The sequence below is a fragment of the Meriones unguiculatus genome, chromosome 3 (assembly GCF_030254825.1).
Source record: "Meriones unguiculatus strain TT.TT164.6M chromosome 3, Bangor_MerUng_6.1, whole genome shotgun sequence".
Taxonomy (NCBI): domain Eukaryota; kingdom Metazoa; phylum Chordata; class Mammalia; order Rodentia; family Muridae; genus Meriones; species Meriones unguiculatus.
This window is the reverse complement of record NC_083351.1, coordinates 32161668-32187975: the sequence shown is the minus strand read 5'-3', so window position 1 is coordinate 32187975 and position 26308 is coordinate 32161668. Positions and strand designations below refer to the sequence as shown.

Below are 26308 nucleotides of genomic sequence, written 5' to 3'. Positions count from 1 at the left end.
TTTTTTTTTTTTTTTGAGATGGGGTTTTCTTCTGGGTTAACAGCCCTGGTGGCTGTCCTGGAACTTGCTTTGAAGACCAGGCTGGCCTCACACTCACAGAGATCTGCCTGCCTGTGCCTCCTGAGTGCTGGGATTAAAAGTATCTTTTTTTTTTCTCTTTCTTTCTTTTTCTATCCTTCTTTTTCTTCTCTCTCTCTCTCACTCTCTTTTTAGAATAGGTCTCACCATGTAGCCCTGGCTGGCCTCCAACTAAGTAGACAAGGATGATCTTGAACCCACAGAGATCCACTGGCCTCCCTCCCCTGTGAGCCGGGCGTGGCGGCACACGCCTTTAACCCCGGCGCTCAGACGGCACACGGGTGCATGTGGCCTGCAGACAGCGTCCGGTGGGGACGGCTGCAGCCGCCCGCTCCCTCTGCGGCCCTACCCAATGGTCTTGGCAGCTGCGGCCTGCTGCAGGAACACAGGTAGCTGGTTTGTGACCTGGAGAAGCGAAGAGTCTGAAGAAAGGAGGGACCGTCAGCCAGGAAGTCTTCCCCTCTTCCAGGGGCGGTCCCATCACAGGAGTCCTACCAGTGAAGATCTTGGCCTGCAGTTTGGATGTATCCTTGGCTGATGGGATAAGCAGTGCCACGAGGCCCTGGAGCAGAGGCAAGCGCACATCGTAGTGGATCAGGTCCTTTATCAGCTCGATGGCTGGGGAAGGAGAGAGACATATATATATATGATTGGTCCCTTTGGATCAAATTCAGGGCTTCCTACATTCTAGGCAAGCACCCTACTACTTAGCTACATCCTTAGGCCTGGGCTGGGTCTTTTGTTTTGAGACTCCCCATCTTAAGTTATTGCCCTGAGACTTACTCCCCAGAAACCAGGTAAAGCTAGGAGAGAACCGACTCCACTAAGTTTCCCTCTGACCTTCACAGATGCACCATGTCATACAAATTCTTCCTCTTGCCCCAGTCTGCTTGAAATCCTAGCACTTGAGATGGAGATACAGAAGAATCAGGAGTTCCAGGTCATTACAGGGAAAACAAAAGCTGGGCACAGTGGCACACACCTGTGATCCCAGCGCTCAGGGAGGGCGAGGCAGGTGGACCTCTATGAGCTGGAGGCCAGCCTGGTTTACAAAGTGAGTCTAGGACACAGAGAAACACTGTCTTGAAAAACCAAATCAAACCAACCAACCAAACAACATCAACAACAAAAACAGCCAGAAGGGTGGCTACTGTACCTGCTTTTCCACAAAGCACTTCCTGTAGGGAAACACCTCTAGCTCCCGCGCTCTAGAAGCTGAGGCAGGAGCATGGTGAGTTTGAGGATAGCTGCATTATATAGGAAATTCCTGGCAAGTCTAGGCTACACAGTCAGACTGTCTCAACCAACTGACCAAGACAAAACAACAGTAACAACAGTCATCCGTTGCCTGGCAGCCGCTTCTCTGCATTGTGTATTTCATGGAGCTCCTCCAGGGTCCCTTCAAAATCAATCCTTCATGCTCAGCCCTTACAGCTTCTTGTCACTCAGACGTGGTTGCTATTGTTGTTACTGTGTTGGTTGAGGGCCTAGGGTCTCACTGTGTGTAGCCCTGGCTGGGCTGGAACTTGTTATGTAGACCAGGCTGGCTCTGAACTCACAGAGATCCCCCTGTCTCTGCCCCCCAAGTACTGCTCGGCCGCTTACATGTTCTAACCTGGAATCACAGATCCAACAATGTTGTACAGGGAGAGGGTCCAGTCCTGACGTGATGCAGGGCACTTTGGGCCTCTCTGGCTTCTCCCAGACTTCAGGTGGACAAAATAGTAGCCTCTAAGTGCTTGGCAGCCATCGTGGCTCCACCTCCCACCCCCTAACTCTCAAGTCGTTCTTGCTCGCTCTGCCGCTGTGGGTGTCAGTGCAGCTGTGTTTGGATCTGGGCGCTGGCTCCTTTTATCTGATTGGGTGCCATTTTGTCAGCAACAGCACATTGCCACAGCAGTGCTGTCTGTGCACTGAGAAGTGAGGAGAAGCGACTGCATGCTCAGAATGGAAGTGAGGAGGAGATGTTTATGACGGATCCTGGACACAGGCAGCATTTTCTGCAACGCAGAGTCAAGTGTCCCAGGAGATAAATACCTGCTTCTGCCAACCCACTTCACACTCATTGCTTCATCCTCCATTGTTTGTGTATGCACGACACTCCGAAGCTCCTGGGACAAGTGAGGATGTGTTCACTGAGTCTTTACTGATTGCGTTTTTAAAGTTCGCAGCTATCACTGCTTATACCCATAGAGAACAGGCAAGGCCCTGCTCACGTGTCTCTGTGAGCAAGCGCCTTACTGAGGTCGCCCCCGCCGGCCAATCCAGATGGAACTTGCACCAGCTACAGGACTGGTGCTGAGGGCAGTGCTCAGCAGGTACGGGATGCTGCCGCTCACACAGCCTCAAACCCGCAGGGTAACTGTGGAGTCCAGCGCCGGAAGCCGAGTGAGGCAGCATTGCCTGCAGGGACAATGCTCGCAGCTGGAGGACGGTTTTTACCACACGGTGAGTCGAGGCTGTCTAAGACCCCGTCCAAAAGCCAAAGCAAACAAGTGGGCCTGTGTGCGCCAGCCTGCTCACGAGTCCCTGCTGATCCCTCTTGAATAGATGAAGAGAGTGAGGGAGAGAGAGAACAAGGGGCCTTCTCAGGAAAGCAGTGAGCAGGGAAGCTTCAGCAGCGGGTTAACGGTCCTTCAGCAGAAGGGCCTTACAAGTGGCCCAGTGACAAAACAGAAAAGCTGGGCGTGGCGCACACCTTTAATCCCAGCACTCGGGAGGCAGAGGCAGGCTGTTCTCCGTGAGTTTGAGGCCAGCCAGGGGTACACAGAGAAACCCTGTCTCAAAATAAAACAAAACAAGTGGCCCAGCACTTCGGAACCTTAGATATTCCATGTGTGTGGGAATGTAAAATATCCAACCCCAGGGGTGTGCTGCATGTGTGTGTGGCATTGTAGAGTTGTTTTTTGCTGGTGTTTTTTTTTTTTTTCTTTTTTTTTGAGACAGAGTCTCTCTATATAGCTTGGCTAGTCAGAGCTCACTATGTAGACTATGCTGGCCTTGAACTCTGCCCTACTCTGCCCCCTGAGTGCTGGGAATAAAGGTGTGTGCCATCATGCCCAGCATTAGAGTTGGTTATTAGAGAGACTGCATGCCTCGTGTGGACAGAAAGGAAAGGGGTCTAGAAGGCTGGCCTTCTATTAAAGAGGCTGCCCTTGTGCAGGGAACTGTATTGGCCAGCTGGTGGCTATAGGCAGGTTTTCTCTGACAGGCCCTCCTTTTTGCCTAGGGAAGGTCTTTTCCCAGAAGAGGAGATTGGAATCTGACACTTGACCGGACAGAGGTATCACAGGTGATTCTCGCTTTGGGTACTTTGGGTAACCAGAAATCCTTGTTTTGTTACTCCTCCCCTCTGCTTCCCGCAGCGCGCGGCCACTTCCTGAGCCCTATAGCTGGAAGCCTCTCCGCCTACATGAAGTGCAGCTAAGAAGCACCTCCCTTGAGCCTCAGACTCTGCAGAATCTGTGTTTTAGAAGATTTTTTTCTGTTAATCTCTCTATCAATCATTTTATAGATCAAGTTGATAAGGCCTGTGCAGCGAAAAGAATAAACCTAAAGCTTGCGTCCACACACAGCCACTTCAGGGTGCCCACATACTTGTCTGAGACCTGAGAGGAATTCTTCGCTCCCAGAGCCTTGGGAAACCCGGGGCTCCAATTTACTGTGTGTCTAGACAAGACTGCCATCTTCTGGCCGCACTGAGGAAGTGCGTGCCAACATAAATTCTCCTTTTCAGTGGAGAAAATGCTTGGCAGGCTGTACTGGACAGCCTATTCAAACAGATTAACTCACTACATTTTAACTACATCATGTTCAAAGACCAATGCTGAAACACTAAAAATACATGATTGATTAATTAATTATTAGACAGAATCTTCACTCTTTTAGTTATGTAGATGAAACTGGCCTTAAATTTGTGGCAATTCTACTGATACGGCCTCCTTCATCTGCAGTTACAGGGCACATGCCACCATGCCCAGCTAAAAATACTTTTAGAAAATTAATTCTTTAAGGGCTGGGGAAGGCTGATGGTGCGGTTCAGTAGACAAAGCACTTGAAGCCAAGCCTGATTAACTGCGTAAAATCCCAGGATGCTCCAGGCAAGGTGGTGCACATCTTTAATCCCAACATTCAGGGAGGCAGAGCCAGGCGGATAGCTGTGAGTTCAAGGCCAGCCTGGTCTACAAAGTGAGGGCAGGACAGCCAAGGCTACACAGAGAAACCCTGCCTCAAAAACTACGAGAAAAAGATTCCAAGGATGCGTGATGGAAGGCGGAATGTTCTGCTAGTTGTTCTCTGCCCTTCCCATCCCTGTAGCATGCAGTAATAAGTACACAAATAAGTAAGTAAATAATAAACGTAACGAAGGGTGGGGGAGGCTCCGAGGTTCCACAGTTAAAGCACTTGGCAAGCAAGCTTGACTGGAGGGCAGGTCCCCCGCACTCAGGTAAATGCTATGCTGGCGCCATGGCTGGACTCTTGGCACTAGGGTGCTAGAGATGGGGGTCCCAGGAGCAAGCTCGTCAGCCCAGCTCAGCACGCTGGCGAGCTACAGGGTTAGAGGGAGACCTCAATGGGACACCTGATGTCATTCTCTGACCTCGGTATAAACCTGTGAGAGAGCCTGGCTAAATAAGCCTGACCAACTCCATGACAGGCCCCATTTTCTTGCCTAGACAGAACAGGCCTAAGAGTTACAGGAAAAACAACAGAAGAAAAAGGGCAACCAATCAGAAACAGCCAAGACATGCATGTGGCCTGGGGAAGGTAAGGTTGCTTAACCACCCATCTTGGAAAAGCCCCCTAACTCCTGATCGTAGTCAGGTGGCCTGCACGTGCACCGGCCAATTCCAATCGAGGTTATGTAGCCATAGTGGAAAGTTCCCTTTCTGGCTTCAAAAGGGACCTGCGGGAGAGATGGTTCAGAGGTTAAGAGCACTGAGTTCAATTCCCAGCACCCACATGGTGGCTCACAACCATCTATAATGTGATCTGATGCCCTCTTCTGGCATCAGGTGTACATGCAGATAGAACACTCATACACTAAATAAATAAATCTTAGAAAAAAAAAAAATCCTCTCCCGGTGGTTTCTGTCTCCTGAGTGCTGGGACTAAAGGCGTGTGCTCATTATTGTTATTCTTGAACAGTGAAGAAAATGAATAAAGTACTAACATGAGCCATGGATGTGGCATGTGTGTCAGCAGTTATGGTGACATGTTCTCTCTCTCTCGCTCTCTCCTCCTCTTCAGGTCTCCTGTAGCCAGACTGTAGTCAAGTTTGCCATGGGGCTAACGGTAACCTTGAGCTATTGATGTTACTAGTTTGCTTGAAGAGAAGGTCTTACTTTGTAGCTCAGGCTGGCCTTGAACTCATGACATTCACCCTGTCTCTCCTGCCTGAGTAGTGCTGGGTTTACAGGTGTGAACCCTTACACCATGCTATCTGCTATTCGAGGAAGATATTCTTCTTTTTGCAGCGTCCTCTCCCGCGCACATTTTATCGCGTACAGCCAGCCTGCGCACGGGTGGTGTGAACTCCCCTAAGAACGGAGTCAAACCTCGCAGTCTCTAACGGGGAGGAGGTGTCAGGTGCAGGCGGGACACAGATGCCCTGAAGGCCAGGAAAGTGGGGAACGGGAAACAAGTCTGTCCTGGGGCTTCTACCTCGATCCGGGACAACCGTATGGTAAAACCTTGAAATGCTCTTCAAGTGCTACGGCCGGTTAGCTAACATAACGGGGTGCGCGAAGGTCTTGGAGCCTGTGAGGTGACTCAGTGGTAAAGGGGCTCGCTGCCAGGCCCCACCTTGACCTTCACTCACACACGCACATGCATGCATTAAAATTTTTATGACGCTCTTAGTGTGTGTGGGGGGGTGGATGGTGAGAGGATGACTTGGGGAGAGGTTTTCGGCTGCCCTGCCTGACATCTTTTTTTTTTTTTTTTTTTTTAAGGATTTATTTATTATTTATACAGTTTTCTGCCTGCATGCCAGAAGAGGGCACCAGATCTCATTCTAGAGGATTATGAGGTACCATGTGGTGTTTGGGATTGAACTCAGGACCTTTGGAAGAACAGTCAGTGCTCTTAACCTCTGAGCCATCTCCTGACATCTCTTGATGGTCCTGTCCTGTCAGTAGGAGCCTTTCAGCCATTAATGTCATTACTGTACTTCTAGGTCGATGAACCAGCCCCACCTCAACTTCATTATAGGACATCTGGCCATTTAATTAGCTCTTCCAGTGAATTTCAGGTAGCAGGTCAATTAGGTAAGATTTTTACTCTCTGAATAACTGTTTTCACCAAATTCATAAGTTTTTTGTTTTTTGTTTTTTTTTTTCTGAGACAGGGTTTCTCTGTGTGGCCCTGGCTGTCCTGGGCTCACTTTGTAGACCAGGCTGGCCTTGAACTCACAGAGATTCACTTGCCTCTGCCTCCCGAGTGCTGAGATTAAAGGTGTGTGCCGCTGTGCCCAACAAGTTTAAGATTTTTTGTATGTATTTGCTACTTGTGTATGTGTGTGTTATGTGTGTGGGTGAGACACATGAGAAGTCGAGTCTCCCCCGCATCTTTACATGTCTTTGGGGGAACTGAACTCACGTCAAAAGGTTTGGGAGTGGGAGGGAGGGAGGGAGGGACTGGGAGGGAATGAGGGATCGGGACACGGCTGGGATACAGAGTTAATAAAATGTAACTGATAAAAAAAAATAAAAAAAAATGCAAAAAAAAAAAAGGTTTGGGAGCAAATGCTTTTATCTGCTAAACCATCCTGATGGCTCCAGCATTTCGGTATGTTTTTTTTTTTTTGTTTTTGTTTTTTTTGTTTCAAGGACATAGTGACTGGCTTCCTGCTGATGGGACCAAGCAGAAGCATGCAGGTATAGTTGCTGTTAGGGCATCTTTCTTTCCTTTTTTTCTCTTGCTTTCTTCTTTCTTTTCTAATATTTCTTTACTTATTATGGATACAGTGCTCTGTACTGCATGTATGCCTGCACGCTCAGGACCTCTGGAAGAGCAGCCAGTGCTCTTAACCTCTGAGCCATCTCTCGAGCCCTAGGGTGTCCTTCTTGAATTACTATGTTTATTTATATTTTTATTGCTTTCATCTTTATGTATTTTGCAGGTGTCTATGTGTATGCAAATTCGTGCGATGGTTTACCTGTGGAGGTCAGAGGACAGTTTGTGGGAGAGGTCTTTCCTTTCACCACATGGGTTCTAGGACCAAATTCAGGTCAGGTTATCACACTTGAAGGCAAGCATCTTTATCTGCTAAGCCATTTTGCAGGCTCTTGGATTTCTATCTTTCTCTCTTTCTTGTCTCACTGTAGCCCTGGCTGCCTTGGAATTTGATTGCTAGACCAGGCTGGCCTTGAACTCACAGAGATCCAAACGTTGGGACTTAGCCATGTGCCACCAGGCTGGATCGCTCTGAGAGGTGCTAGCTGCTATGCTGTGAGGGCACCCAGCAGCCGGAAGTAAAGGTCCCCATGGTAAAGATCTAAGGCTCCCTGTGCCATTGCCTCACTAACCTGGTAGGCCTTGGAGCGAGTCACATGACCACAAGGGGAGTCTTGACCTGGAAACCTCACAAAATATCCCGAGTCCAAGCTGGGTTTGGTGGTGCACAGCTGTAATCCCAGCATTTAGGAGCCTAAGGCAGGAGGATTTGAAAGCCAGCCCTGGTTACAAACAAGACTCAAAACACCCCTCGATGGGGGGCAGAAACAAGTACCCAGTTAAGCTCTTCTCAGATTCTGGACCCATAAGGGCTATGGTGTTACAGACAGTTGTGAGCTGCCATGTGGGTGTTTGGAATTGAACCTGGGTCCATTTGGAAGAGCAGACAGTGCTCTTAACCACTGAGTCATCTGCAGCCCCTCCATAAGCATGATGGTATAGTAAATGCTTACTAGCCAGATGCGGCGGCATATGCTTGTAATCCCAGCATTCTGGAAGCCGAGGCAGTTAGGACTCAGGGATTGTGGTTAGCCCAAGCTATGGTGTCTAACTACTACATTTAGGGGTGATTTAAAATATAGAAATAGATACCTAATACAGATAGGCAGATGGAACAGCGTTTGCGGGTCTGTGTGAAAATTCAAGCAAATGGCTTTCCCTTCTCCTTTATGGCTACATTTTAAGGGATCATTTGTCTTTGCTTTGTTTGGTGGCAGGGGACAAGGCCACAGAGAGGTCACCATCTGCACAGCTTTGATTGCCTGTTCTTGAGGAGCTGGTATGAGCGTGGCAGGGCCAGAGACATGGAGGGCCAGCGCCGGGAAGAAAGGGGGTGCTGGGGAAGAGCCCTCAGGATTTGGAGGGTGTGGCTTCTGCCAACTCTCTTGGCCTCACTAATGCCACCAGTACGAACTGCTAAAACTTTTACAAATATTTGAAGGACACACATCTTCAGTAAATCAGTGGTTTGGTTAAGCAAGTTAATCATTTGGCCAAACGACTTTTGGCCAGCATGCATCTGACAAAGTGAGTCACTGCGAATCAGTGTGCGCCTAACCAAGTGATATGTTATAATTTTTATGTCCCTATGGCAATAATTAATAGTTTATTTGTAAAAGACGCTAATAGCTTTATGCTTCCTTGCTTACTCTTCCTTTTTTTTTGTTGTTGTTGTTTTTTACTTTTTGTTTTTGTTTTTTTGAGACAGGGTTTCTCTGGATAGCTCTGGCTATCTTAGAGCTCACTAGGTAGACTAGGCTGGCTTTGAACTCAGAGATCTACCTGCCTCTGCCTTCTGAGTGCTAGGGTTAAAGGTGTGTATCATGTCCTTTTTTCCCAGAGCTAGGGAATATGCCACCACTGAGTCACACTTCCCTTCTTTTAAAGTTACCAACTAAGCTCATTAATTTCCCTTAATTTTTTTTTTTTAATTTAGGTACTGAAGAGATGGTTCAGCTGTTAGGAGCACTGGCTGGCAGCTGGGCACGGTGGCCCACGCCTGTAATCCCAACACTTGGGAAGACAGAGGCAGGCAGATCGCTGAGTTCGAGGCCGGCCTGGTCTACAAAGTGAGTCCAGGACAGCAAAGACTCCATGGAGAAACGAAAACCGAAAACCCCAAACCAAACCAAACCAAACCAAACCAAACCAAACCAAACCAAACCAAACCAACCAAACAAACAAAGAAAAAAGCACTGGCAGCTCTTCCAGAAGACCTGGGTTTGATTCCCTGAAACACATGATAGATAGCTCACCACCATCTGTAACTCTAGCTGCAGGGGATTTGTTGTCTTCTTCTGACCTCCACAGGCACCAGACACCCATGCAGGCAAAACACTCATATCCATAAAATAATAATTAATTTCTTTACACGTAGGTGGGTGTGCTGACACACGCCTTTAATCCCAGCACTTGAGAGGCAAAGGCAGACTGTGTGAGTTCCAGGCCAGTATGACTACGTGTGAGACACTGTCTCCAACATAAAAACAAAATGAAATAAAAAAAATTATTCCTGGGCAGTGGTGGCACGCCTTTAATCCCAGCACCTGGGAGGCAGAGGCAGGTGGATCTCTGTGAGTTTGAGGCCAGCCTGGTCTACAGGGCAAGTTCCAGGACAGCCAGGGCTACACAGAGAAACCCTGTCTTGAAAAACAAAGACAAAAAGAAAATTGTTTTTTATTTAGCATGTGTGTTTAAGTGTGTGTTCCTGTGGAAGTCAAAGGGCATCTTGTGGGAGTTGGGAATCAGTTCTTCCCTTCCTTGTGGACACTGGGGATTGACCTCAGGCTGGCAAGCTTGGTGGCCTGTGCCTTAACCTCGAGCCACCTCACCAGCCCTGTTTTTTTTGTTTGTTTGTTTTGTTTTGTTTTTTGAGACAGGGGCTCACTATTTAGCTCAGGAGACTGGCCTCAAGCTTGTTGGCCTTCGCCTCCCTAGTTTCTCTGTTCTAGGGAAGGGACACAATGAATGCCTGTTTTGTCATTTAAACTGATAGTTCCGATAAGCCCCCAACTGGCCACCAATTCCTGAGAGTAAAGTGCCATTTTTCACTGCAAAGCAGTGATAAGTGGAGATAAATTCCAGGCGGGACCACTTTGGAGAAGTCCTCTCTCAGCTCTGATTCTGGCTTAGCTTACATGGGACGGTCATTAAACTCTGAAATCCACAGGGAGGTAGAAGCCCTAAGATGGCCTGGGGCATTGGCCTCGGCCCCTGCTTGCTTGTTTATCCTTCAGAGTGAAGGCGGCAGGAACAGGTGCTGGAGCTCCTGGAGTGGGCGAAGGCGGCCCTGGCCACAGCACTGCTTTCCCTCCCATCCTCCGTGGGCATTACACCGTGAAGACATCATCACACAAACTTTCCACCCTTCAGGACACATTAACTTAATGGGAAGCCAGGGGCTGCTGGACGGCTCCGCAGTTAAGAGCTCTTGTTGCTCTTGCAGAAAACTGGAGTTCAGTTTCAGCCCCCACATTGGCTGGCTCATAATTGCCTATAACTACAGCTCGAGGGGATCCAATGTTCATTGTGGCCTCTGTGGGCACCCAAACCTGCAGGAATATGCACATACATGCCCACACATATACACACAGACACACGCACACACACACACAGACACACGCACACATATACATACAGAGGTAATACATTTTTTTTTTTTTTTTTCTGAGACAAGGTTTCTCTGTGTAGCCCTGGCTATCCTGGAACTCACTCTGTAGACCAGGCCCGCTTCTTCGAGCTCACGGAGACCTGCCCGCCTCTGCTTCCCGTGCGCTGGGATCAAAGGTGTGTGCCACCTCCACTCTGCTCGCTTCCTGTGAGTCTGAACAGGACACAATGTCAAGCTGTGTAGGAGGCTTTGGCCACAAAAGGCCGCTTCACCCTGGATGTTCTTGGATGTTCACAGAGGCCACGTCCTCACAGAGGCCGCGCCTTACGTGCTGCCGTTGATGGTCCTGGCTGAGTACTTCCCAAGTACTTCAGCCTCTTGAATTAGCCCCAAGACCAAGACTTTCTTCAGATATAAAAGTTAAGTAGTGAAAGCAAAAAACTTAGAAATCAGAATAATTATTATTTTGAAACAGTATTTAGCTGGGCATGATGGCACACGCCTTTAATTCTAGCACTGGGGTAGGCAGAGGCAGATGGATCTCTGTGAGTTTGAGGCCAGCCTGGCCTACAAAGTCCAGGACAGCCAAAGCTACACACAGAGAAACCTCGTCTCAAAAAAAAAAAAAAAAAAAGAAAGAAAGAAAAACCTCTCTAATATTTGCAAAAAGGAAAATTAAAGGAAAACCCTTTCATGATGAATAATATATCCAAACATGTTGTGCAAACAGGATGAGGAAGAGTGCTGGAGCCATATGGGTGGGATTGACTCTTGGACTAGGGGCAGGTGTTAGGAACACAGTGGTGAGCTAGATGTGGAGGCAGAGGCAGGAGGATCAAGAGTTCCAGCCAAGGCTGGGTTAGTTTCCAAGTTCAGGAAACACGAAAACAAAACAAAGCTAAGCTAAACTAAACAAAAACCAACCAACCAACCAACAAACCAACCAACCAACCGACCAAACCAGGGTCCAGCCCAGCATGATGGCGTGTGAGGAACAAACGAAGGAAGTCCAGAGTGAATGTGTGTCATGGAAGCAAGCACAGCCATGTCAAGGACCCCCGTGCCTCAGAGCTGTGGAAATGGCCATATCTTCTCCGGGTGACCCTTGGAGGATGGCAAAGGCTTCCCCAGGACCAAGTACAGGTGCGGAGGAGTGGCAGGTCTTCAGCTAAAACTGGAGTATCCGCAGACTATAAACCTTGGCTTCCCCTCCCCGCTGCTCACAGCCTGAGACTGGGCCCCTGGGGAGAGCCCTGCTGCCTCCTCCTCAGCGGTACACAGCACAGCTGCCTCCTGGATTCAGTGTGAACGCATGAAATAAGGCTGCTCTTGGAGGGCACAGTCCACCTGATTCCAGCCTCTCCCCTCCCTCTCCCCTCTCCCCTCTCCTCCTTCCCCCTTCCTCCCCTCCCCCCCTTTCTGTATGTGTTCCCATCTGCTGTCTGTTTTCTTTATTCATTCCCTCATTGCCCAAGTCAGGTTCCTAGGGACCAGCCAAAGTAGGGAGGTAGAGTTGAGAGAATCATGAGTTCAAGACCAGACTTGGCCAAGTGTGGTGCTGCATGCCTGTAACCCCAGGACTTGGGAAGCCAACGGAGGATGGAGTTCAAGACCAGCCTACAGTGCATAATGGACACGGTCTCAAAAGGCCAAAAAAAAAAAAGAAGAAAAAAGGCCATCACCCCCTGCTTTCACCATCGTTCCCTCAAACCTTCTGACAACCCGGTAGGTTGCAGGCTTTCTATCCTTAGGATTGTTTTGAGAAACAATGAAATGACCTATGGAAGGCCAATAAATGAAAACTTACGGATGCCATCAGTGTTCAAATTAGTTTTTTTGTTTTTCCAAGAAAGACATTCCCTAGGGTGTTTTTGGTTTGTTTTGTTATGAGACAGTTGTGTTACACGGCTCAGGCTGGCCTGGAATTTGAGCTTCTCCTGTCTCAGCCTCCCAAGTGCTGGGAACAAAGGTGCGCGCCACTGGGCTTCCCTTTCCTTTCTCTCATTGCTGACGCCCAACCCAGGCCTGTGCAGCAGCCGAGCATCACTGAGTTGCAGCCTTAGCTCAGCCAGGGGCTTCAGTGCAGCCGGCAAGAACCAGATGAGAGACAGCTCTGGCCCTAGCCGGTTGTAACATATACAAATGAAAGATGACCACCTTTACCCGAGTAACTTGCTGACTAGAGGAAGCTGGCCTTTCCCCCTTTCCCTCTTCCGTCAAGGTCAGTTTGGACAGCCAGCAACAGGCTCTTTGGAGGCAGACTTTGGAGAGCCGCCTCTCCATGCCACCGTTGGTGCCCTGGGGGCCTCCTTACCTTCATACTGGACTTCCAGGTGCACCGTGGTCAGAATCTTCAGCACATGCTCTACGATGCTGGGGTGTGTCGCTCCAACGATTGACTGACAGGACAGAAAAAGGATGACAGGCTTGACGCTTGAGGCTTAGAAGTGAAATGAGGACCCCTGGACAGCTAGGCTGTGGGGGTGAATTGACTCTAGTCTTTATCTCAAGATGCCTTAAGCCAAATCTCTTGGCTGCCCGTTAGGACAAGCAGGACCAAGGTCTGTGACTATGGCTTGGGAAGGGAAGACACGTGACAGAGAGAACTACTCATCCCGGATCCTAAATCTTTCTCCGGAATCTCATCTTTCAGTTAATTTATTTTTTACATCTTCAAACTTTACCTACTACCTTCACTAACCAGTGAGAAGACAGAGTCATGCTTACAAGGGCCTACCGAAGTACCAGCTGTAGGAGGCACAGGGTGGGAACTGTGGGACCCTCAGGTCTGATCAAAGACTCTCCTCCTACTGGCTCTCTGTGTAGCCTTGGCTGTCTTGAAACTCGCTCTGTAGACCAGGCTGGCCCTAAACTCACAGAGACCCTCCTGCCTCTGCCTCCTGAGTGCTGGGATTAAAGGTGTGCACCACCACTGCAGGGCCCCTTGGGAATTTAAAAGGTCAAAGCATGACCCAGGGCCACTGGAGTCCAAACCTAAGTTTTCCCACATGAACCTGACTTCTCCTATTTTCCAGTTCTCTCTCAGTGCTGTATAGCTCACCCTATCGGCAAAGCCCAAAGCTAGATGGCGTCTTTGATGTCTGTTTTTGGTTCCACACCTTCCATCTCAGAAAAGCCTACCCACCTTGGTCACCTCAGCACCCACTCTCTTCAGGCCTTGCTGTTGTCTGTCTCCCTCCAACCCAGCCTCTGGAGCACTTGTGAGAGCTCTCACCATTTGTGTCATGTTCCCCTCCTTCCTAGGCACAATGCCATCATGCCCTAAGTCTGACTGCACTCACATTCTAGGGCAGAAACCCAGAAAAACAAAGCACTTTTCCAGTCAGTGAGATCTAGCCTCTTCCTTTACACCTGCCTACAGAAATGCCATGCTTCTCTCCCTGTCAAAGGGACGCCCTTAATCTTTCCTCCTTGTCGCTTGTCTCAACCACTTTGAAGTCTGCCAATATCTTTCTGATCCTTAAATAAACAGGACAAATCACTCTGCCGGGAGACATGAAGTCCTTGCCCCACCGTGGCCTTCGGAGGTGACGCTGATTGAATAGCAGGCAGGAGGTGGAAGGCCGAGCTCTGCCTCTCAGGTCTGTGCGAAGTGCTGCCTGGAAAGGTAATTGTGAGGCCGTGACGTGAATCAGAGCTCCGGAGCGTAACTGTGGCTCACCTGGGCCGTCCTGAGAGTCTGCAGGGCCAGCTGCTGCGCTTTCGGGGACCCACAGGGCAGCAGAGCTATCAGACCTTTGTACACCTGGTTCTGGTACTTGGGATTGCCGTGAACCAAGGTATCCAGCAGGACCTGCACTTCCTCCTGCGTCTCTTCTGACTTAGACTTCGCCAGAAACTCTGCTATGGCTCTCACTCCTGGGCGAGGAAGAGAAAGCAGACAGGATTTAAGAGAACAGTTCCCACTCAAGTTTGCATGACGGCAATTGCTTTAAGAACTTTTCAACCGAGCTTGTTTAACCAAAGAGGCTCAGTTTTCATGTTGTGTTACTGTCCTGTTTACTTCCAGCTATGAGAGTAGTTTTCTGCAGCACAGGTGTGTGCTTTTGTGTGTGTGTGTGTGTGTGTGTGTGTGTGTGTGTGTAGCTTAGAGGGAAAATTTTTGCCCAGAATTCATGAGGCCACATGTTTGCTATTCAGTAAAGGAACAACATAAAAAGTGTTCCATCTGTACATTTTGTAGGTTCGTTAAAACCTTCAAAGCAGTTTTATTTTGTGCTGGTCACAGAAGTCCTTCTTTCCAGACTGTAACCTTTTTTAATTTACTTTTTATTTTTTTTAGACAGTCTTATGTAGCCCTGGCTGTCCTGGAACTCACCATGCAAACCAGGTTGAGCTCAAGCTCACAGAGATATGTTTATCTCCCTCCTAAGTATTGGAATTAAAGGCAGGAACCACCACAGTCAGCTGACCTATAATCTTTTTAAGGACACTTTTTTTAAAAAAAAAATATTATTCTTTATAAAGTTTAGCTTATGGGTATGTGTTTTGCCTGCATGGATGCCTGTGTACCACTTTGGAGTCCCATGCCTGCAGAGGCCAGAAGAGGGTGTCAGATTTCCCAGAAGTAAATTTACAGACATTGGTGAACCATTGTGTGAGTGCTGGCAACAGAGCACTCGATAGAAAGAGCAGCTAGGGCTGTGAACCAGCCAGAGAGGTATTTATTTATCTCTTTTTGGTTTTTCGAGACAGGGTCCCTCTAGTATCCCTGGCTGTCCTGGAACTCCAGGCTGACTTCAAACTCACAGAGATCACCCTGCCTCTGTCTCTCCAGCATTGGGATTAAAGGCATGCGCCATCATCCCTGGAAAGATATTCTTAATTTTATGTGTTTGGGTGTTTGCCTATATATTTATATGTATATCACAGGTGCACCTGGTGTCCACTGAGACCGGAAGGGACTGTTGGATCCCCTGGAATTGGAGTCACTGTTCTGAGCCACCATGTGGGTGCTGGGAATGGAGCCTGGGTCATCAGCAAGACCAGTAAATGCTTTTAACAGCTGAGCCATCCCTTCGGTCCCTTAGCCTTCAATAATCTTAACTCAGTTTTGTTGCTAGCATTAGTCATAATGATTTCACATAGAATTTTAGCTAGCAGCTAATAAAGGTTTGTTGACTGTGTGTGTGGAAAAGGATACATTTAAGTGGAGGACTGAGGGCTGGACAGTGGTGGCGCACACCTCTAACCCCAGCATTTGGAAAGCAGAGGCAGGTGGATCTCTGAGCTTGAGGCCAGCCTGATCTACAGAGCGAGTTCCAGGACAGCCAGGTCTCCACAGAGCACACACGCACGCACACACACACACACACACACACACACACACACACGACGACTGTGGATGTGGTTTAGTTGTAAGAGTACTTGTTTAGCATTTGCCAAGCACTGAGTTTGATGCTCAGTGTCTAAAAAACCAAGTGTGGTGCTGAATGCTTATAATCCTAGCTCTCAGGTGGTAGAGACAAGATCAGAAGTTCAAGGGCAACCTTGGCTACTGTGGTGGTTTGAGTAAGATGCCGTCCGTATCCAGCATTTCCACACTTGGTTCCTACTTATTTGGGGGAGGATTAACCAAATGTGGCAAGAGCTAATCAAACTAATTCTTGGGACAGGCTTTGAGGGTTCGAGAGACTGGCCATTTCAGGTGAGGTCTATCTGCTTCCAGTTTGCGGCTTAAGATGTGAGTTCTGCCGATTTAGCCAACACATATGTTGCTTGCTGCCATCTTGCCCACCATGATAAACCCTTAACCTCCAGGACCCATAAGTCCCAAACGAACTCTTCCTTCTGTGAGTGGTCTTGGTCATGGTGTTTTATCACGGCAACAGAAAAGTAACTAAGACACTACACAGAGAGTAAGTGTCCAGCCTGGGTTCGATGGGACCTTGTCTCAAAACCAAACAAGGGCTAGAGATGGCTCAGTGGTTAAGAGCACTTGCTACATAATCCTGGGTTCACATTCCAGCACTGAGTTTTGAGCCAAGCACCCTTGTAACATGCTTGGCATACTTCATATGCCTGTAACCCAGCTCCAAAATGGGTGGGGACGGGGGTTTGGCAGCTTCTAGCCTAGCCAAGAAAACTCAATCCCCAGTTCCAGGGAGACACCCTGCTTCAAAGAGAGGAGAATGAAAGAGGTTGACATTCATCATCATCTTCTGGTTTCTGCAATGCACTCACGCACACATACACATCACAAGTAAACTAAAAGCTAGAGAAGTATGTCTGAAACTATCTTTGTTCTTTGAGCAAAGGACAGTCGGGGAAGCCACAGATCTGCTCTTGAGGCTGTGGTGTGGACAGAGAAGCTCACTGAGGGAACTGGAGCTTCCTGGGCACCGAGCTTTTCCCCATGGCAGTGTGGGTGCTGGCCGCTCCACCCAGGCCCTGGGCGATGCGTCCGCAGGCTGGCACACCCGGGACCTACCATAGCTCTCACAGATGAGCTCCTTGTACTTCCTGCCAGTGTTTGCGATGATCTGAAGTAGTTTGATGGATTGCTTCTTGTCCTCTTCCTTGATCTTCTCTAGGCCAAGTATTTCCAGCAGAGTTAGGACACCTCCAATCTCAAGAAATTCTATCAGGTACCGATTGCTGGCCGGGGGGAGACCACACAGAAGCTTGAGTGGTCCCTCAGCACTGAACTGAAGGCCTCCAGGGCCAGCATACTGCCTTCACACACTTGCCTCTGACCCAGGAGATGTCCACAGGCGTACACAGGATTGTTTGGATTTTAAATTTTAATATATATAAATATATAATATCACATAAAATATTATAACACACGTACATATATGTGTAGATTACATCTCATCCTGTTGCCTTGAACTTGCTATCCTGCTACAGCTTCTGAGACACAGAGATTACAGGCAGATGCCAGCCAAAAAAACACTAGAGCTAAACCCAACAGCAGCCAAAAAAACACTAGAGCTAAACTCAACAGGCATTTGTCTCTTTCTAGTCTCTGTGTCTGCCCTCTGCTTTTTTTTCTCTTTGTTTTCTTTTCTTTCTTTCTTTTTTTTTGGTCAGGGTCTCACTATGTAGACTGGCACTGCTATATGGACCAGGCTGGCTTTGAACTTGCTGTGACTACTGGGATTACAGGTGTGAGCCCCCACAGCTAGTCAAATCTGATTCCTTTCCTTCTCTCCCTCTTCTTCTCTCCCTCCTCTCCCCTCTCTTTCCCTCCCCTTCCCTTTTTTGTAGTCCCCTTCTTCCTTTAATGGCACTTTGTCCTTTGGTGAACCATACTTCCTGCACACAGGGGCCATGTGGATTTGGTGGGACACACATGTGACCGGGGGTGTTATGTCATCCTTCTGACTGAGAAGGCTGGTTTGGGCCAGATAAGTAACCTATGCAGGTTCCCTAGAGGACCCCGTGGGAACAGACACACTCTTGCTGGTATGGCTGAGCTACAAGGATGGATTTCGGAGAGCCCGAGGACCGGTACACAGGGGCCTCTGAATACAGGACTGACTGAAGGTGACATTGCATTGAGGGAAAGCACTGGTCACATTAGTGAAGCCCCTGGGTCTGATCGGGCCTGATATAGGGATGTTCACCCTCCGGGCTCTTCCAGCTAAGTGAGCCAATAAATCCTCCCTTCCCAAGGCTAGTGTAGACAGATTTTTATTTTTATTTTTTATTTTTAATAATTCTCAACATGGTGCTGAATAGAGAGGGGTCAATGGGAAACAGGACGAAGAAGCAACTAGAGGAGAAACACCACCCCCGTTGGCCATTCCCAAGGCTCGGACACACTGGTGGTACCCAGAACCTATGGCTCCATGTGGCCTGAACACCGTGAACCTGACCTGCCACTGGAGACCCAGAGTCCCTCTGGGGTGACTCACCTGCTCACAGCTGACAAGAAGATGCCAATGGACCTCAGGATCTTTTCTAAATCCAAGCCAGTCATATAGCTGCAGCTGAGTTAAAGAATGCTTCCGGGAGGTTTTCCACTTAGATTGATACATGGCACCGCCTGGGGCCATGATGAGGGTGGGGATGACCTGTGCCCTTCCCCCCGAGAGGAACCAGGGGCAGAAGGGCAGAGCTGGCACGTGTGTGTGTGTGTGTGTGTGTGTGTGTGTGTGTGTGTGCGTGCTGTTACCTCCTTCCCTGCTCTTTAAGAGAGCAAGGCAGTCTAGCCATCTGGACTCTTCAGGCTCCTTAGGGAGCAAAGAGGTTCCCATAAATGCAAATATTTGGAGAAAAGTGACTGACGTCAGTTTCCCAAGTCTCCCAGAGCCACGCTTGGGTCTCGGCACAGCTCATAATTTTGGGCCTCACTCCTAGACTTCTCTACAAAGAGTTAGCTTCAGCCATGTGTGGTGAATCCCAGCACTCGGGAGGAAGAGGCAGGTGGATCTCTGTGAATTGGAGGCCGCCTGGTTTACAAAGTGAGTTCTAGGACAGCCAGGGTTGTTATACAGAGAAACCCTGTCTCAAAAAACAAAAACAAAAACAAAGCAAACAACAACAAAAGAATTAGCAGCATCATTAATTCTCCATTCTGTCCTTGCTCGAAGTTTTGCACTGGAGGTCACTATCCTTATGAAGAATTGCATTGCTTCTTAATAAGAATAACAGGAAATGGAGGAAAAATTAAACTCTGATTTAAAACAACCTCAGTATTTAATGTTATTTTTTAATGCGAGTCTTTGCAAAAAGCCTCATTGTAATAAAGCATCCTGAGCACACTTCAGCTCAAATACAAGGTATGAAATCAAGCCACAGCAGAAAGGGAACCAGTCAACAATTACTAGGCTCATAACACATCACAGGCTCTTAGAACACTTAAGAAATTAGCTGGAATTATTGCAGTCCATGAGGATGACGGAGAGCTTCCAGGACTGATAAAGGCTAATGTAATGTGCTGGAGGTAATGGTGCTTTGTTGGAGGGTGGGGTGAGGCAAATTATCTCTGCTGCACCCCAGTTCCCAGGATGCCAATAGAAGGAGAGACAGATTGGCTCATTAGGAAAGGCTCTTTACTGCGAAAACAGTGCTCCCCTGGAGCCAGGCTCCCCTGCCTGTTGCCATCATAGCCCGAGCAGGCGATGAGCCCACAGCTGCTGCAGGGTTCCTGTCTGGTCCTAATCCCTGCCCTGCTCCTGCCTCTTTTTAAGTTACTAGCTAGGCTGACCAGCTTCTATCATCTTCTTTTCCCTTTGCCCCAGGCTAATCATAATTTCAGTCACTTATTATAAACGCTTTTCTTCTTTCCTGACTTCCTTTCCCATCTTTCTCCTCCTTTCCCAGCTCTCCCTCTTTCCATTCCTCCTTCCCCCATCTCTCTCTTTTCCCTCCCTTTCTTCTTTCCCTCTTTCTTGAAAGGGTCTTGTTATGTAGCCCAGGCTAGTCTGGAACTCAAGATGCTCCTTCTTCAACATCCTGAATGCTGGGGACACAGGTGTGCAGCATCACACCCAGCTCTACTCAACCTTTCAAGGCTTGTTTTTCTTATCTGTGAGACGGGAATCTTAGAAATCACCTATCAGGTTAAATGTTAGGCTCAAAGGACATGGTATATGAACTAATGGTACAGAACTCAGGGCCTAGAACATAAAAAACTATAAATGGCAGCTAATGGTGGCACCATCATTGTATAAGTCGTTGCTTGTACTGATGTGCTATGGAAGTTTGAGAATGACAGAAGATTTAGGCTTATGTGGTCAGTTTTGCGAAGGATAGCAATGTTAGATTGGCGCCTTTTCCTTCCAGGTGAACACCTGCAGGTCTTGGTGGGAGGGATTTCTAACTCAATACACGGTCACTTCCGCTGGGCTACTCCTAATGGCAGGATCACGAAAAAAAGATAAGTTGCAGATAAGTCTAGATGTGGGAAGGAGGTCTACAGCCATAGATGAACAGCTTGGTTCACAGAGCCATTCTGTGTGCTCTGGCTCCCAGACACATGACATACGGAGAAGGCGAGACGCCCAGTGTATGAAATGCACCAAGTACAACAGAGAAGGGGTGAGCAGAGCGTTTGGGGGGGGGACAGTAACAGCACATCCCTGAAGCCCCAGCACCTGGGAGGCTGAGAGGGGAGGATCACGCGTTTGAGGGTAGCCTGGGTTACACAGCAAGATCCTGTCTGAGGAAAGGAAAATGAGGGCAGAGGTTGCTGTATAAGGGCTGAAACTAGGCGAGGTGGGGGACACACTTGCTTTAAAGAGGCACAAACACCAACTCCCTAATCAAATCCATCATGTTTCTTCCTTCTTTTCTCCTTTTCCTCCCTCTTTCAGATTGGCAGGGTCTCATGTAACCTAGACTGAACTCTTGAACTTTTTATACAGCTGAAGGTGACCCTGTATTCCTGATCCTCCCACCTCCGTTTCCCAAGTTCTAGGATCACAGACATTTGCCGACCTGCCTGCCTGGCTTGCCTTGCTCTCCCTTCCTTTGGCCTCACTTTAAAGCCAAGTGAGGCTCACATCTGTAATCCCAGCACTCGGTGGCAAAGGCAGGGAGAAGGAATGAAGACAAAGGGGGCTTACAGAAGGGCAGAGGGTTCAGACAAGGAGAAGAACACATAGGTCTGAGGTGGGCTGGGGGACCAGGGGTGAACTCAGTGACGGGAACTTGCCTAGCGTGTGGAAGAGCAGAAGTGCTGTGGTGGCCACAGGCAGGCAGCACCACAGCTTTGCTCCACTTACCGTCCGCAGAAACCACAGCTTCCTTCAGTCCTGATCTGCCTCTGGGACCCTAAACCACACAGGCAACACAAACGTGTTCCCAAACACTTTTTTTCCCCACAGATTTGTTTATATATATGTTTTAAGGTTTGTTTATATAGGTATATATATTTATTTATTTAAAGGTTTATTTGTTTCTATGTTTTAAACATATATAGATATAGAAATAAACTTTTAAACATAGATATACTTATATAAACATATATGTATATATACATACATGCACACATACACATACATACACATATGAATGAGTGCTTTGCCTGAGTGTGCATTCACACACCAGAAGAGGGCATTGGATCCCATTATAGATAGTTGCAAGCCACCATGTGGTTACTGAATATTGAACTCAGGACCTCTAGGAGAGCAGCCAGTGATTTTAACCAAATTTGCTCCTCTTTTTATGTTCTCTTCCCATCCACCTAGTTTCATAAACCAAAAGTGTAAGAGTCCAGCTGAGGCCAATAGATGGATATCTGCAGGCGAAGAACTCAGGTTCCAGAAGGAAACTGGAGACCTTACAGCTGGAGTGATGTTGGCATCATAAGAATGGATCTGATTATTCAGAAACAGAAGGGGACGAGCAGAGAAAAGGCAGGGATTGTTTGCCTGACCCCGAGAGTTAAGGGAAGGAAGGCCAAGGAAGAGGTGGACCAGCCAGAAGGAATGAGGAAACCTAAGAGCCGCCTAACAGGATTGAAGGGAAGTGTCTGGAGAAGTGGGAGGTGTTGGCTGACAAATCCATCGAGAGGGCAAGTGTAAGGAATGAGGATGTGGTCACTGGGCTTTGCAGTTAGAAACCACTGGAAGCCCTGCACTGGGGAGCCGGGCAAGCAGAAGTGAGACTGCAGTGGGCAGGAGAAACAGCAGAGGGGAGACAGCCAGACACAGTGACCTTTTCAGCAACTTTCATCCCAAAGGGGAAGGGCTGGCTGAGCACAGGGTTGAGACTAGGATCTAATTTTAATTTTTAGAGTAAATGCCAGACACAGTGACGTGACGCGTCTGTGACCCCAGCGCATGGAAGGCGGACACAGAAGGGTCAGAACATCTTTAGTAACAGTCTTTGAGGCTGTCCTGGGCTGTATAAGACTCCCCACAACAACAACAACAACAACAACAACAACAAAAGGATGGGTGGGGCTGGAGAGATGGCTCAACTGTCAAGAGCACTGGCTGCTCTTCCAGAGGACCCAGGTTCGATTCCCAGCACCTACATGGTGGCTCACAACCATCTGTGACTCCAGTTCCAGATGATCTGATGGTCTCTTCTGGCCTGCACAGACACACATGCAGCCAGGACACACACACACACACACACACACACACACACACATACACAAATAATAAAAGATGATAAAAAAAATAAGTTGGTGGTATGGAAAATGCAAAAGATGTAAGACTGAAAACAAAGTCCCTGAGGAAGAGTTGAGGGCAGAATAGCCATAGGTCCAACCTGGGCGGAGCGCTAGCTTCCAGGGGCCGGAGGTAAGAGTAAGGACGCACTTGGAGTCAGGAAGACAGGAAGTCAATAGAGTTCTTGACTTTGGAGATATTTTTATCACCATGCTTTCAGTTCTAAACTACCGGAATGGAGAGAAAACCTCCCTCAACTATACTTTTGCCCCCTCTTTTGATGACTCCCCACTTCCCACCAGTCCAGCAAAGGATACATGATTCGAAGCCAGGTGGTGAGCCGTATGAGGAACAAGCTGGCTCCCTGGGAGAACTCCAGCTCCAGCTCAGGGCCAGTCTTGCCTTCGTTGCTTTCGATGAACCTGGTGAGGATATGAACGCGCAGGCTTTTGCCGGCATTGTCCCACTCTTGCAAAAAGCTCAGGAGCCTGCTGATTGCTGCCTGTTCCTTTATGGTGCTCATGATCAGCTAGTCCAGGGTTGACTACAAGGTACAGAAAATGGGGTACCAGAATGTTTAGAACCACGTGAACCCATAACTTCGGGGGCTGTGCTTTTCTACTGATATCCTGCAGGCTAGGGGAGCCTTTGTGCTGAGGTAGCCACGCCATGGGGCTGAGGGCGTGGCTCACTGGCAGCACTTGCAAGGGCCTCTGAATTCCATCCCAAGCATTGCACAAAACAAAATGAGTGCATGGATGATGGCTGGGGTAGCTCACGGGTCGAGTACCAGCCTAGTAGGTGCAGGTCTGGGGGTCCATCCCCAACACTGGGGAGAAAATCCGCTCTAGGAATGGCCCCCTGCTGCTTGAGAGGGAGGCTTCAGCCAGGCTGTGATGAAGTGAAATTATCCTGGTCCAGCAGTGGTACAAACCAACGGTCCTGGTACTTCCAGACACCGCGGCAGCAGGAAGGAGGAGGAGCTCAAAGGCACCTTTCTGAGGCTGAGAAAGATGCTGCTTCAATGACAATTGACATCGGGTTTGCCTTGAACGGGGAGGTTTGCCTGCCTGTCCCAGGCATTAGGATTGTACCATAGTAGTTTTGTTTTCTCTTTTTTCTTTTTTTGAGACATAGTCTTGCTATGTAGCTCAGGCTGGCCTTGAACTCATGATGAACCTCCTTGAATGCTGAATTACAGGAGTTCAGTTAACTGTGACTTTTTTCCCCTGTCTGTGTAAAATGTGTGTGTATGTTGGTATGTATACGTGTGTAGATATGCATGTGGAGGTCAGAGGTTGATATTGGGTATCTTAACTGCTCTTTATCTTATTATTATTATTTATTTTTTAAGACAGTATCTCACTATGTAGGCTTGGCTGTCCTAGAACTCCATTTGTAGACCAGGCTAGCCTTGAACTCATAGAGAGCCTCCTGCCTCTGCATCCTGAGTGTTGAGATAAAAGCTTTGTGCTACCACACCTGACCCGGCCACCTTATTTTTTGAGATAAGGTCTTTCACTGAACCGCCAATTTGGCTAGATGGCTGGCCATGGAGTTCTAGCTTTGGCAACCACCCAGCGCTACTGTGCCTGGCATCTCGGTGAAGGCCAGAAATGAGGAAACACAAGAGCCAGGGTAGAAAGGGAGAAGGTGCCTGCTAAAAGCCTCAGTGGCTCTCATCGTACTTCAAGCAGGATGGGAGACTGGGGTCTTTTGAGACCCTTCCCTGTTTCTGCTAAACAGTTTTGGCAAAGCTCGTTTTAACCTTGTGCCTGGGGCATTTGTTCTAACTCTTTAAAACAACTCAAAGTAAAGTTAGTGGGAGGAACAACTTCCTATTCCAGAGCTGGATTAATGGGCTGTGGTTTGTAGGAGCCTGTGTCCTTGGGAGAGGGTTTTCAGTAGGGGGGAGGGGAGGCTTAAAATAAACCCGTTTCCCAAAAATAGTTGTGATTGAAAGTGTTATTATCCATAACAAATGTTGGTGCTGATGGGAGAGGGGCACGTGCGGTTCTTTTGTCTAACAGACAAGTGAAAGTCATATTTCACATTAGCATGGGGTTTTCTGTGATTTACAGAATATTTGTGAAACATTACTCGCAGTGGCCATGATTGATATGGAGGGAACAGCTTGTGTGTAGGGAGATGTGTATTTCACAAAGCCTGTTCAACATGAAATTTACAGTCCCATAAAGTGCTCCTACATCTTCGCCAGAGATCTAGTTAAAAGGACTTTACAGTCTGAAACATCCTAAAATTGATTCTAAATTAACGTTTCCTCACATGTATTTGAGCTATTGATGGGGCCCTGCTATCAGACTTTTATTAGGAAGCGATAATCTGAGGCATGCTGAGGCAGACGTACATACATACAGCAACCTCCACTGCTCCCCGGAGGACGCGGGGTCTGTGCTCCCGGGAAGGGTGCCCACACAGCTTTCAGGAAGACACCACCAGGGCCAGTCAGCCTCTAGAACTGGGGGGTGGGTAGGGGAGAGTGGAAACTAGTGTGGACCAACCTAAATGCAAAAAATGGCCAAACCCTCACGAGATGTCATCAATTACGGCAGTCAGAGACATAAAAATAACCATCATGGGCACCTTCAACAGCCAAACTGGCACTTAGAAAAGGGGGACCAGCTAGGCGCAGTGGTGGCGCACACTTACGATCCCAGAACTAGGGAGGCGGGCAGATCTCTGTAGATTTGAGACCCTCTTGATCTACAGAATGAATTCCAGGACAGCCAGGGCTACACAGAGAAACCCTGTCTCAAAACAAATGAACAAACAAAACCAAAGGGAGAAAGAAAGACAGCAAGCAAGAAAGGACAAGTGGCTGTTTTAGACCGTGGAGAAAGGAATAAGACACCAGCATTAGCCTTCCCAGGATGCGTTCTTCCTGGGGCTGGAACTATCGGAGGAGAACTCACAGAGAAGCCCCCAGCAGCTCTGGGATGGGAAGCTCCGGGCAGGGTGCTATATGTGATGGTCCCTCGGAGTCTTTGGAGCTCACTATTCCCTTAGGTTCTGTTCTCTTCCCATGAGACAGGGTCTTGCTATGTAGCCTGGCCTCCAACATGATCTGCTTTCAGCCTCTGAGCACTGGTTTGCTGGCTGCCTGTCTGCAGGCACCACACCTAGCTTTAACTCTTAAATGTGCAGGGAATGCCCATGGGGTAGTTCTCTACAAGGAGCTGTGCAAGACGAGAGTGCATGTGGCCTTGCCAGGGCCCTGGAGTCACTCCTGGGGAGGAGCATGACCTTCGGAATCAGCTAGGCACAAAGCCATGAAATCAGAGTACCAGCCCCTGGCGGGCCCTGAGCCGCTTTCTGCCTCCCTCGGCCGGCAGTCACTTTCTGCTCCTCTGGTGTTTACCTCCATACTTCCAAATAGCAAATGCACATCCAACTTGTTATGGGCTGGACTGCGCTTCCCCCAGTTTCGTATGTTGAAATCCTCAGAACCTTAGAAACTGACTACACTTTGAGGTCGGGTCCGTGTGTATACATATGTGCATGTCAGCACACAACATGTCTGCAGGAGAGGTTAGCCTCAGATGTCACTCCTTGT

General features: G+C 48.4%; 1 protein-coding gene across 5 annotated transcripts in view; it reads right to left on the bottom strand.

Annotated features, from left to right (window-relative positions):
* The window catches only part of Armh1 (armadillo like helical domain containing 1), a 41085-nt gene that overhangs the window by 1278 nt on the left and 13499 nt on the right, over positions 1-26308 (bottom strand). For all 5 annotated transcript variants that reach the window (XM_060379746.1, XM_021633380.2, XM_060379747.1 and 2 more), the window contains 7 exons: positions 23052-23278; positions 18526-18594; positions 17097-17263; positions 14328-14524; positions 12960-13044; positions 574-696; positions 428-500 (listed from right to left, as the gene is read on the bottom strand). In XM_060379746.1, the coding sequence (XP_060235729.1) occupies positions 428-500; positions 574-696; positions 12960-13044; positions 14328-14524; positions 17097-17263; positions 18526-18594; positions 23052-23257 (920 nt within the window). In that variant the 5' untranslated portion in view covers positions 23258-23278. The remainder of the gene's footprint in view (positions 1-427; positions 501-573; positions 697-12959; positions 13045-14327; positions 14525-17096; positions 17264-18525; positions 18595-23051; positions 23279-26308) is intronic.